This window comes from Rhincodon typus, chromosome 9 (genome assembly GCF_021869965.1).
Source record: "Rhincodon typus isolate 14 chromosome 9, sRhiTyp1.1, whole genome shotgun sequence".
Lineage (NCBI taxonomy): Eukaryota > Metazoa > Chordata > Chondrichthyes > Orectolobiformes > Rhincodontidae > Rhincodon > Rhincodon typus.
In genome coordinates this window covers 4,514,278-4,528,344 of record NC_063340.1, presented here as the reverse complement: position 1 = coordinate 4,528,344, position 14,067 = coordinate 4,514,278, and the positions used below count along the sequence as shown (strand labels likewise).

Genomic DNA, 14,067 nt, shown 5'->3' with positions numbered 1-14,067 from the left:
AAAAGTAAGACAGTTGCTCTGTTGCTGCCTGTCTGCACCCCACTGAAGCACTGGGTTTATCTGTTAGAAATATTAGATCACGTAAACATGGTTACATTTGATAATCATGCTCCTTTTTGCCACTGCCGTGCTTTCTGATGGTGTTGTGCAGTAAAAATAAGGTCTTCCCAAAAGAATATATTGAAGAACCAAATCTTAGAGGAAAATGTTGGATTAAAACCCAACCAAAAAAAAAAACCCTAGTACAAACATTGCATTATGAATCAAAGAACTTACCTTCCCTGGGACTGCAGCATAACTTAGGATGACATTGAAGTGCTGTATTGGGGCAATGCTGAAATTTTTGAAACTATAGCCTTCAGATGACATTAAAGTCTGTACATGACATTAAAGTACTACACGAGTGACTGAAATGAATGTTAAAAATCCCACAGTACCACTCAAAAACAAGAAAAGACCTCTTCCAATATCCTGGGGAGAAAAAAACAAGTACAAGAAAAACAGAGGTAGCAACTTGTTTCAATTATAGTTACAGAATATAGTCACGTTTAACATGCCCAATCCACATAACCTGCACATCTTTGGACCTTCATATTGTCCAATAACCTTTCACCCTTTATCAAGGATCTTTCTCTGCTTAAAAAAATTCTGCTTCCACTTCTTTTTTTAAAAAAAATGCCAAAGACTCTAAACCCTCAGATAAAATTGATGATATCTATTTTAAATAGGTGATCCCTTACTTATGAAATTTGACCCCAGCTCCAAATTCTCCTACAAGAGGGAACATCCTTTCAAAATGCACCCTTTCGAGACGCCTCCAAATTTGCATGGATGGATCAAGTTGCCTCTTAATCTGCAGATACAAGTCTAGCCTATCCAACTTTTCCTCTAAGGTAACCTTTAAGATTACCCGCCCACTCTAGGTATTACTTCAGTAAACCTTCTCTAAACTGCTTTCGACATATTTACATACTCCTTTAAGTAGGACTGCCAACAGACCAATACTGTGCACAGTACTCCAGATGTGCCCTCATCAATCTGTATAACTGAAGCATAATCTCTCCATTTTGAATTCAATTTCCCTCACAATAAACAATAACCTACTATCTCTATCATTTAATAGAACAGTAAGCAAGAGGAGATGATGTAATAAAACATTAAAAAAAAGCTTAAGCTTTTGAAATCAGGAAGGGAAGTGTCAAGACAAGCAGGAGAGTTGACAAGGGAGAGATAGAAGTACCTTGGTAATGTTGCCAGGCTCGTAATCCAGCGGCATTAGCTAATGCTTTAGGGACATAGGTTTTCACCATGATAGGTGTGGGAATTTAGCTAATGAAGTCTGGAAAATAAAGCCAGTTTCAATCATGGAGAGCATGACAACTATTGCTGACTGTCCCAAAACCTATTTGGTTCACCTAATGTCCTTTAGTTACTTGGTCTGGCCTTTTTGTGACTCCAGATCATCAGCAATATTGTTGACTCTCAGCTACTCTCTGAAATATCCTGGCCAGCCACTCAGTTCAAGCCAATCAAGGATGGCCTTGCCAATGACATCCACATCTCCCGAAAAGAAATAAGTATAAAGTGATTGAGAGAAAGGGTCTAGGCCCAAAACGTAAGCTTTCCTGATCCTCTGATGCTGCTTGGCGTGCTGTGTTCATCCAGCTCTACACCTTGTTATCTCAAGTATTAGAAGTGATAGAGGATGGGTTAGGAAGTTCCTGAATATGGGTACCAAAGTCAGTTTAAAAAAATAATTATGATAGGCCTGTTTGAAGAAGGTGCATACAGGCCATACATAACTGGAGGAAAGCAGGGTGCAGAAAGGCTATGACAGGATTGAAGGGGGACAAATATTTTTCAAGCCAGCTTTCTACAAGGAGAGGAAGCTTGGGTTATGTGAATTGGCAAACATCAAAGGTTTTAAATAAATTGTAATTTGCACAGGATTTGAGTGATGGATTAACAAAACAAATAAAACCCAGGTTAAATAAAACCTGAATAATTATGAGGATAACAGTTTTAGAGATATGGTGGCAGGGGAACATGATAGAAGGAGAAAATAACATCTTAAAATTTGAATTGACATATTTTATTGCAAAATGTACAGGATGCTTGCCTTTAATCAGTCACAGCATAGATTATAACAACACGGAGATTATGTTGGAGCTGTACAGAACTTTGGTTAGGCCACAGCTGAGTATTGCGTGGTTCCGGTCACCACACTATACGAAGAATGCGATTGCACTGGAGGAGGAGGTTGCAAAGGAAATTCACCAAGATGTTTGTCTGGGATGGAGCATTTCAGCTACGAAGGCTGGATAAGCTCGGGTTGTTTTCTTTGGAGAAGAGAAGGCTAAGGAGGGGAGCAGATTGGGGTGTATAAGATAATGAGGGCCATTGACAGGCTGAATAGAAAGCAGCTGTACTCCATAGTCAAAAGGTAAATAACGAGGAGGCATAATTTTAAAGTGAAAGGAGGTTTAGAGGGTTTTGAGGAAAAATATTTTCATCCTGCGCCTGGAATGCACTGCCTGGAAGGGTAGTTGAGGCAGGAAACCTCAAAATACTTGGATTAGCACACAACTACTGTAGCTCACACTGTATTTTTGATGCAACAGATGCAATGAGCTGAAGAACCTCTTTTGTACTGTACGATTCACCCACACGTGGCAAATCCACGTAACTTAACGGCTCTAGACTTTGAGCCCTTAGCCTCAAGAATGTACAACTGAAGGCATGATCTAGCCAGAACATTAAACAATTTCTCCATGATTTTCTCTGGCTGGCACGTTGCTGCCTAGATTAGGAGGAGATGGTGGCATAGTAGTAATCCCAAAATAATACTGTAAAGTAATCAAGCCACAAGAAAATGCTCTGGGCACAAGAGTTCAAATTGCACCACAGCAGCTGTTGGAATTTAAATTCAATTGATGAATCTTGAATATAAATGCTGTACATCAGTGATGGTGATCATGATAATCATTGACTGCTGTAAACACCATCTGATCCAGAGAATGAAATTTGCTGTTCTTACCCAGTCTGGCCAACATGTGGCCCAGACTCTCAGCAATGTGGTTGATCCCTAAATACACTCAAATAGTGTAGCAAGCTGGTCAGTTCAAGGGCAATTAGGCAACAAACAGGCAATGTGCACGACAAATGTTGGTCTTGACACCCTCGCCGTTGATTAATGCTTTGTTTGTAGTAGTTATTAAGTAAGCATATTTTTTAAAAAACAAGATTACCTTGGTTTAGTTGAGTAGCTTCTTCAATATGATTTCCATTGACTGAGCACTGTGCACCATTCAGTGGTATTACAGTTACTTTGTTATTGAGGTTTTCGAAGATACAGTGTTCACTTTCTAGATCAAGACCATGGAGAACTGCAAGACAAAATGATAACTACAAAGATTATGTCTCACTAACATTTACTTCCACAGATAGTTCTCATCACTTTCAGAGTAAATACTACAGCGGTCCAAGACATTTGTTTATTCTGAATAGTACATTAATTTTATGCAAGGACAAGTCGTATGATCAACAATGAAATGGCCATAAATGAGTCAAATTTAGACAGAATGAGTCCCAAGTTTACAATATAAATTTGGAAAAACACAATCTTATTGACATCATAGTGTGTTGTAACTAGGATAAACAGTGAAAGAGTAAGTCTTTCAAAACACTTCAGGAGAACAACATTTAACATGCATGAGAGACTCAAAAACAAACAAAATGTAAATGAAATATTCCTACCAACAATTGGTATTCGTACTGCACTTTTAACGAAGTAAAATGTCCCACTGGAAAAAGTGAATAGCAAACCAAAACAGTAAGGTTAGGAATTACTAAAGGTTAGTTCAATAGATGGGTTACAAAAAAAAAAGGGGCTTGGAGCAAGAGAAATAGGTGAAAATAAACAGCAATTTATGTAGAGATGTCCAGAGTATGGATTGGCAAGAAGTGGCTAAAGACAAAATCGCCAATGGTGAAGTGATGGTGGAATCACAAGAACAAAGTTAGAGAAATACAGAATTTCAAGAACTAAGGGATCAAGGTATTCTGGTCCAGGAATCACTAAGTAGATAGTGTTCAGGTACAGCAAGTAATTAAGAAAGCTAATGGAATGGCATACTTTATTACACTAGAACTGAATACAGAAGTACACACTTACAAAAGTAAGGATTTTATGCTACAGTTATTCAGGGCATTAATGAGATCACACCTCGAATGTTGTGTGCAGCTTTGGTGTTTCTGACTAAAGTAGTGATGCAAATATATTAAAAGGTTGCTTGCTAGACTGATACCTGAAGGAGGAAAAAGTTGGACAGATAGGACTTGTTTTCACTGGAGGTTAGAACAGTGAGGGATGACTCGACTGAATTATGAAAGACAAGACAGGATACGGAAATTATGTTTTCCTTGCTGGAAACGCAGAACTAGATTTCAAATTAGGATCACTCTTTTAGGAGCGAGATGGTGGGATATTTTTCCTGTATCAGAGGGTTGTGCAACTTTGGAACACTCTTCCCCAGGCTAGTGGAGGCAGGGTCATTGAATATTAAAGCAAAGGCAGCTAGATTTCTGTTAGGCAGGGAATCAAAGGCTATCGGGATAAAGTAAGACAATGGAATGCAAAACGTACATATTAGCCATAATCTTATTGAATGGAGGAGCAGGCTTGAGGTGCCAAATGGCCTTTTTAAAAAAATTTATTCATACGACGAGGGCGTCACTAGCCACTAATTTTCACCACGGGCAGTTACAAGTCAAACACATTGAGATGGCTTAATAAAAACCGAAAGAACTGCAGATGCTGTAAATCAGGAACAAAAACAAAGTTGCTGGAAAAGCCCAGCAGGTCTGGCAGCATCTGTGAAGGAAGAAACAGAGTTAACGTTTCGGGTCTGGTGACTCTTTCTCGGAGTGTTGACATTAGTATGGCTTTGTAGTCATGCAAGACCAAGTAAAGATACCAGATTTTCTTCCCTGGAGGACATTAGCAAACCACCCTTTTCCTTAATGATAACTGACCACAGTCTCATTGTCACCACTAGACCGGCATTTTTTTAAATCTTAAATCTTTTCCATTGAATTGAAATTCCACTGACCGCCATGTTGGGATTCAAAACTATGCCCCACAGCATTAGCCTGGGATTCTGGAGAGAGTGATGGAGACGCAAAGTTCTTTACAAATTGCATTGGATACCAGTGTTTTGGTGATATGATTTGAAGAGCGAACATTGGTCAGGACAGCAGAGTGCAGATGCCTGTACTTCTTCGAAATAATGACGGTGGAGTCATTTACGTCCATCTGAGGGGCAGACAGGTCTCAGTTTAACATCTCCTGCCGAAGACACTGCGTAGCTCTCCCTCCTGTGTATTGCACTGAGTTATGGCCAGCAGATCGATGCAGTTGAACAACAGTTGACTGCCGAATGAACGAGGAGGCCTTAGAAAGGTTACTGTTACCTGCTGATATAAAACTGCAATAATGCCAGTGTGTTGTAGCGGGCACAAAAGCAAGCCATTTTCTGAAACAGGTCATTCTTTCTTCATGTGACAGTGTTTATTTGAAACTTGGGACAAATGGGTTGCCGAAGCAGGACACAGCATAGCACGGGCAACGTGAAGCAAAGGTTTAGGGAGAGATGGTCTGCATTTGGGGAGCTGTGAGGAATCCTCCACAGAAGGAGGGCAGCACAGTGGCTCGGTGGTTAGCACTGATGCCTCAGCGCCAGGGACCCAGGTTCAATTCCACCCTGAGGCGACTATCTGTGTGGAGTTTGCACATTCTCCTTGTGTCTGCGTGGGTTTTGGCCATGCTAAGTTGCCCATAGTGTGCAGGGATGTTTAGGTTAGGTGGGCTAGACATGGGGAATGGGTCTAGGTGGGATGCTCTTCGAAGGGGCTGTGTGGACTTGTTGGGCCGAATGGCCTGTTTCCACACTGTAGGGATTCTATGAACAAAACATTGGATGCAGACAACTAAAAGGCATGGCCAACAACAGTGAAGAGATTAAAACTGGACATATGCAAAAAGGCAAAAGATCCCAGAAAGTAGAATTGGAGAGGTTATAGAAGTAGGGAGTGTTGAGCTAAGAATGAGGACAATGTTACACAGAAATTTGCAAACAAGAATAATTTTAAATTGAAGTTCTGCTACACCAGTAGTCACTGCAGGTTGTTCACAATGGTGACAGGCAAGTCGATATGACACAAGTTAGGACATAGACAGTAGCACTTTCTGATTCATCCGACTGATGTAAATTGGAAGAATTGAGACTGGTCTGAAGAGCATTGGAAAAGTTAAGTGCAAAGGTAACAAAATCTTCCGATATGTTGGAATGCCAGTCATTAAGGGAAATAGATGAACTAACCAATGTCTTGCTCTGTAGTGGCATCCTCTCGTCCAACATAGGTCTTGCCCTCCTATTAAAAGAAAGGTCAGTTACAGCGAAAAAAAAAAATCAACATAACAATCAAGTTCATAACTTTAGTAAGGCATCAAGTCATTCTGATGTCCTAGACCCAATATAACCAAAAACTTGATTAGAAGTATGGAATATAAAACTAATAATGATATAATGTCAATTTACAATAACTAACTATTTTGATTCACAGTTAAAACAGATCAAATTGATCTAACCTGAAAATCATTTTTGTTGAAGTTTTACACATTATTCAAAGATATTTGTTTTGTCTGTAGTTGTTTCTCAAACAAATATTTGTGAAACAAAACTAAAACATTGCTAAGAAGGGACACAAAGTCAAAGTTTTTTTAATATTGCACTCATCAGGACTGCAGTGCAAGAAACCAAACTTAGAAAGAAACAATTTGTACAGCATGAGTAAAGAAAATTGATTGACTGAACTACGGTTGATATGTAGATATTGCAGGAGCTGTTGATTATCAATCTTAGCTGTTTAAACTCCAACGAGGCAGGGAGACTCTGAATGGTCACAGCATTGCATGCATAAAGCACAGCATTTTTAAAATTACATGTATTACAGATTTTTACAAAGTTCCAAAGATGTGTATTTCTTCACTGGCACATTTACAATGTTAGCAGAAAAACCCTATTTCATCATTCTCAGTACTATTACATGAAAATGTTTCGGTATTTGTATTTCAAAATCAATAGAACTCATGTTTATTTATTTTGCCTCAAGAAATTCCTGCTACTTTTCTGCAGTTACTATATTGTTTTGAGCAAATCCTCATTCTGGGAAAAATACATTTGCTCTTGGACTTTGAGTACAAGCTCATCTGTCATACCTAGGTAATCCGGGAAGTTGTTGTTCATGCAACATTTAACTTACAACACAGCAAAATACTTTTAAAATGGTCGTATCTGACTTTTGATTTGATCTGATCAAAATAACACTGTCTGGATGACACGAGACATTCTTACCTTAAGATGGTACAAAATAATTCCAGTACTAAGCAAGTCATCGTCAATACCAATCAAATGAGGTAACTCTGAATCCAAAACCACACCAATTCCTTCTTTTCGGAGGGCTAAGGTTTCTTCCTAAAAGAAGAATGAAGATTAAATGCTCGAACCTAGACAGTTATTACTTGTAAAACAAAGAGTGCATGTATGTTAATAAGAGGACAAATCATAAATAATTTTATTAATAACAAGACTAGTTACATCTACACCGTGTCACATCCAATTATCAACAGAATCATAAGTGACATTCCTGTGTCAAATTTGCAGTGATTCAGTCACGTTTACCTAAGTAAATCCAGCTGGGATTCAAATTTCATATTCATAAAGTAACAATACATCAGAACTTAACTGAGATGGAACATGACAAGCAAAGCATAGCAAGCAGGAAAGTAAACTATCATATCAGCAATTTTAAACATTTGACATTGTTACAAGGCAATAAATGAAACTGAGCTGTACAATTTAACTTGACGAAGGGAGTACTTGTAACAGTGCCTGCCTCTGAAGGCTTAAGTGTATGTGAGAACTCAGGGTTTCAAGATCATGCAGGTTTCCAGAATATCACAAGAGGAGAGCAAAGCGAGCATGACAAAACTAAAAATGTTAGGACAAATCTTCCTGGGGAAAAAATAAAATCTGGGTTAATGACACACCATTAAGGTATCAATTAAGATAGCAAATTTAGGGATCAAGGGATACAGAGAATTGGGAATTACCAGAATATGGCAATAAGAAATAAGAGGAGCAAGTAGGCTGTTCAGCCCCTTGAGCCTGCTCAGTCATTCAATAAGATCGTAGCTGATCCAACATTCGTTATGGCCACTTTCTTGCATTTTCCCTGTAACCCTTTATTTCTCTCATGATCAATAATTTCTCTCTCTTTCTGGTTCTAGACTCTCCTGAGGGAAAGCATCCTCTGAGCATTTACTCTGTCATGCCCCTTAACAATTCTGTGTGTTTCAATCAGGTCACTTCTCATTGTTCTAAACGGCAGTGAGCAGAGTCCCAGCCTGTTTAGTCTTTGCTCATTAGACAATGCCTCCGCACCTCACTAATGTTCTCTGAACTGCCTTCAATATCTTCCTTATTTAAGGGGACCAAAACTGCTCAACGTACACCTGATGTGATCTCACCAGCATCTTGTATACTTGCAGTAAGACTTCCTTACTTCTACATTCCAACCCCCTTGAAATAAGAACCAACATTCCATTAGCCTTCCTGATTACCTGCTGCCCGTGTGTTAGCTTTCTGTGTATGTACACAAGCATCCCCAAGTCTCTTTGGGTTGCAGCTTTTTGCAGTTTGTCTCCATTTAAATAATATTCTGTTCTTTTGTTCTCCCTTTCAAAATGAACAACTTCACATTTTCCCTCATATTACATTTGCCAACTTCTTGTCTACTCTCATAACGTATTCATCTCTCTAAATCATTTGTACCCCTCTTGCAACCTGCCATCCTACCCATTTTTGTCTGCAAATTTGACTACAGCAGATTCACTTCCTTCTTCCGAGACATCAATATATATTGTAAACAGTTGCTCATTGATTTATAGCACACTTTGCTTTGTACGAAGAGAATGTCTCATAGCCTTTGAGATTTTGCTGGATTAGCACATTGGTTGCCAATTAGACTCTCCATAGAAAGTTAGGGCTGGGAAGTAACATTGTAAATACCCTTAATGATAGGATAATCACTAATTCAATGTCAAATGAATCTCTCTGCAGTTATCAATTTTCATTTACAGTTAGCTACAGCACAAATTACATTTGAGCTGAAGGGTGTAGGGTGAACTCGAAGAGTGCTTGATGGGTGATGGCCCATTTTTGCAAGATCTGGCTCATTAAAATTGGATAATTGTAAAAAACTTCCTATTATTTTATAATTCAATACAGCATATAGGAATCTAAACATTTGGGTTTTTCCAAAATAAATTTTTTGAAGAACAAAATATTGATTGAAAATTGTAAGAGTATTCACTAATCCACGGGTAAATGAAGACTTGGACAGAATTCAATTAAAATTTTCATATGAACAGTGGCAGATGTAGGCCATTCAGCCCCTCAAGTCTACTCTTCCATTCTAGATTATTGATGATCATCTTTGTCAATGTCATATTCTCATGGCATCCCTATATCTTGATATCATTATTAACTAGGAATCTCTTGCTGCCTCAGACTGACTGAGTTTGCACAGCCCTCAGGAGTAGAAAATACCAAAGGTTCACCATGCTCACTGAAGAGGTTCCTCCTCAGAGTCCTAAATGGCTTGCCTTATATTCTGAGACTGTACCGTGCCCCCCTCCGCCCAGCTGTAGACCCCACAACCAGATGAAACATCCTTCTTTACATCTATTCTGTCTATCACTAAGAATGTTTAAATTTCTATGAGATTGCCTCTCATTCTTCTAAACATCAGAAAATAAAGACCTAGTCTTCTCATAAGAAGTCTCACTATCCATTCAAGCACATTACCACCAATGTCATGCACTTTAATTTTATTTACTAATCTTGCCTTTACGATTTTATCAAAAATCTTCTGAAAATCCAAATACACCATGTTCACTGGTTCCCCCTTATCAACACTGCTAGTAACTACCTCAGGTTTGTCAAATTTAACAAGATTATTAATTAACCCTTTCTCATTGCATAATACTGTATCCAAAAATGTCTGCCCCCGGTTGGTTCTGCAACATATTCTTTTAATACTGAAGCGATATTACAAAGCAATAAGAAAAATATCAATTTATGGATTTGACAGACAAGCAAGAATACTGTCATAAAGATGCACTTCAGAATGTGCTCTCTAAATTGCTTGGTTTTGTCATCCTTTGAAAACCTTTGGCCTGACTGTGCCAACGATGCACACCCTTTTCAATATCCCTCCAAATGAAGTTGACCTTTAGAAATACAAGTAAAATCTCCTACATTTACACAAATCATTTCACAATGCCAGGTTTTTACAAGGTCCTCGTTATGTATATTCTACAGGGCACATAAAGCAATTTGGCTCAACCTAAAGTCTTGTATCCCTCACAGTCCTCCTATCACCCTTACCCAACTATCAGTGCACACTTTTATTACCTCAGCACACCCTCTCCCTTTCTCCCTCACCCCCATCCTCTTGTTCCCTGCCTCCAACATATTTTTATTGTCTCCCTTTAGATAGTTCTATAATATTTGACTCAACTGCTCCCTGCAGCATCAGTTTCCACATTATCACCACCCTCGAGCTAGCTTCTTTTGATTTCTTGACTCTGTTCTATTACCCTTTTGCACTTTGTAATGTATGATCTGCCCATATTGCACGCACACAAAACAAAAAACTTTTCACTGTTACTGGTACATGTGACAATAATGAATCAAATAAAAAACTCTCACTGTCTACTCCAGCAAAACCTTTTATGTGCATCTTTAAAAATTACAACAGCGTCTCAAAGCCTTCTCCAGAGGAAAGCAATCTAGACTGCCAATCCTTCTCAAACATACTCACCTCTCAGTTCTGGGTATCAGTCATTTAAATCTTTTCTCATCTTCGCCACTGTCTCTATATCCATTTGCTAATATGATGAACAGACCTCACTGTACTCTGATCTAACCAAGGTTCTATACAAATTTTTTAAAGTATCTCCATGTTTTGTCAAATTGTACTGTTATGATGTAGGAAGTGAGGTAGCCAATTCACACAAACCACCCCCCAAACAGAAATGAGAAAAAGGCCAGACAACCAAAAAGCAAAGTAGACTAAGGGATAAACATTGACCAGGGCATCAAGGAGCACTTCCCTGGCTCTTCCTTCTTCAACATTCACCAAAAAGGACAATATGGATACTCAGTTCATTACTGCCATCTGAAAAATAAAAAGCTAGAAATTCTGAAAATCCATCATTCTGGGTATGGCTTTTATTCCTAGCTGTAGAAATTCCGATAAAAGATCATCTCGACCTGAAACACTAAACTTTGTTTCTCTCCCCACAGATGCTGCCAGACCCACTGTCTAGTTCCAGAAACTTTTGTTTCTATTTCAGATATTCAGTATTCGCAGTATTTTGTTTCTACATAAAATACGAGCTGATTAAAAACTACTGCTAAAAGATTCTCCAGACATTTTTCTCTAAGCTAATCAAAAATTCACAAGGAAGCAATTTATTAAATTAATGCTTGAATGAAAATCAGAAACAGTTAGCGTGCAACCGGAGTTTAAACATTTCACATCCAAAGCCATCATTTCTATTAATTCATGAAACACATCTTATTTGCAGTCATTGATTGAACAACTAGTTAATGGTGCTTCAATTTTCTCTCTACAAATAATTACCATTTCAAATTAACAATACAGTACATAATGGGGATATTGTAAATTGCATCATAATGTCTTGTCACCATCCTTCTCCCACAAAAAGTGTCACATCCGCCTTGGCTCAGTGGAAGTCAACATGTGATTGAGAAGGTAGTGAATTCACAACCAATTCAAGTGTCTCACATACATGACCTAAGTTGACAATACACTGCAGTACCAAGGGAATGCTCAACTGTTGGAAGGCATCCATCTTTCAATGAGACTTTAAACTGAGGCGGATGTAAAAGATCCCACAGCATAATTCAAAATGGCTAATATTTTTCCGTCTACCAACATCACTAAAAACAAATGACCACCTTAATAATTTCATTGCTACTGTGGGAGCAGCCAGGTTGCCCTGCATTATAACAGTGACTACATTGTAAAAGCATTTCATTGACCAGAAAATAAATCTGAATATATTTACTTCTGATGACAAACTTTCAGCCACTCCAACAATGCACAGAAATTTACAGTGGGAGATAGTTTGGAATGTAGAGAATGGAAAGGTTATTAGGATTCAGTTAGAAGCAAAGTTGGGAATGGCCAAAGTAATGAATGTACTTTGTGCACTACATTACAGCAAGAAGCTTCTGACGGAGAGGATGTATGGACTGTATGGTTGAAGAACAGCATTTGGAAAAGTAATTCAATAGGTCTTACCTATGCAAAGGGCGGAGCCAAGATGATAGTTATGGATTCAAAGAGATTAGTGCAGTAACAGTTATGCTTTGTAAGTGGAGCAGGGCATGTTACTCTCTAAATACACTGCAGAAAAATAACATTTGCTTGCACTGCATTGATTGATAGTCTAGATGACTTCTTGGATACCATCCTTTGCCATTCAATTTTGCGTGCAATCATTAATGGATACTTGGTGATTTAATTTTTTTTCCTGTAATTTCTCATGGGACATGAACAGTGCTGGCTAAGGCAGCTTTTACTACCCAGCCCTATTGTCTGAAGGTGGCAGTGAGCTGCTTTCCTGAACTGTTGTATTTCTTGGAGAGTAGGTGCACCCACAATGCAGTTCAGAACAGAGTTCCAGGATTGTGACTCAGAGATATTAATATAGGTCCAAGTGGGGATAGTGTTTGGCTTGGATCCCTTTGTTCTTCCAGTTAATAGAGGTTATGGGTTTGGAAGGAGCTGTCAAAGAAGCCCTGGCAAGTTAAATGCAGTACAACTTATGTAAGGTATACATTGCTACCACTGTACATCAGTGGTGAAAGGAGTCAATGTTAAAGGATGAGGTACCAATCAAGCAGGTTGCATCACACTCCTGACTTGTGCCTTATAGATGGCGAATAGGCACGAGGGAAATAGAAGACAAGTTGCTCCCTACTGAATTTCTAGCCTCCAACTTCACATGATTGACCAGAAATTGAACTGGACCAATGGTAAACCCCATGATGGCAAGAGCTGGGGATTCAGCATTGAACATCAAGAGTGAATGGATGGATTTTTCCTTGTTGGAGATGGTGTTTGCTTAGCATTTGTGTGATGTGCACGGTACATTATGAGTGCTATGAATTAGGGGCTGGTAATAATAAAATAACCAGTACTTACATTTGGTAGTGTGGTTTGGAAAACAACTTTCAACATCAGAATTAAGTGCCTTTTTTGTTTTTAAAATGTTATTCACAGGATGTAAGCGTCACTGGCAGGCCAGCATTTATTGCTTGTTCCTAGTTGGCCTTGAGAAGGTGGTGGTGGTGAAGGTGGCCTTCCTCAACCGCTGCAGTCCTTGTGCTGTAGGTAAACCCACAATGTCCTTAAAAGGAGGGAATTCCAGGTTTTTGACCCAGTTATAGTGTAGGAATGGGGATAGATTTCCAAGTCAGGATGGCACTGTACTGTTCAATGCTGGCAATTTAGTTCTCACTGGAGCTCTTCCAAATTATTGAAAAAAATAGAATTCAAAAGAAAACTAGCATCTCAATTCAATGCAACGCAACTTAAAATATTACTGAAAACACAGGAAGCCTACTTCGGAGGCACCAGTCCAGAATTGATAAAATAAGTAGATTGAGAATGGCATTTAATGCAGTCACCCAGAGACAACTTCTAAGGTAGGGTGGGCCAGTTTGGCAAAGGAGGGCTTGGGTTGGGGGTCCACCAGAGTCCTCACTTCTTTATGTTCTGTGCAGGAAGATCTGTGGGTGGCCTTCCTGCTCAGGTGCTAATTGAAGCCCTTAAGTGGAAAACTAATGCCCACTGAAAAGCCTCATCCTACCACTGCTAGCATTCAACCAGCATGGTTGGGGGGGGGGG

The 14,067-nt window shown here is 38.9% G+C and overlaps 1 protein-coding gene across 2 annotated transcripts in view; it reads right to left on the bottom strand.

Annotated features, from left to right (window-relative positions):
* The window catches only part of kif16ba (kinesin family member 16Ba), a 116,864-nt gene that overhangs the window by 76,333 nt on the left and 26,464 nt on the right, over positions 1-14,067 (bottom strand). For both annotated transcript variants that reach the window (XR_007262863.1, XM_020516096.2), the window contains exons 13-15: positions 7,416-7,535; positions 6,381-6,432; positions 3,249-3,386 (exon numbers count right to left, since the gene is read on the bottom strand). Coding sequence is in view for 1 of the 2 variants with exons in the window: in XM_020516096.2 (XP_020371685.1) it covers positions 3,249-3,386; positions 6,381-6,432; positions 7,416-7,535 (310 nt within the window). In the remaining variant the exon portion in view is untranslated. The remainder of the gene's footprint in view (positions 1-3,248; positions 3,387-6,380; positions 6,433-7,415; positions 7,536-14,067) is intronic.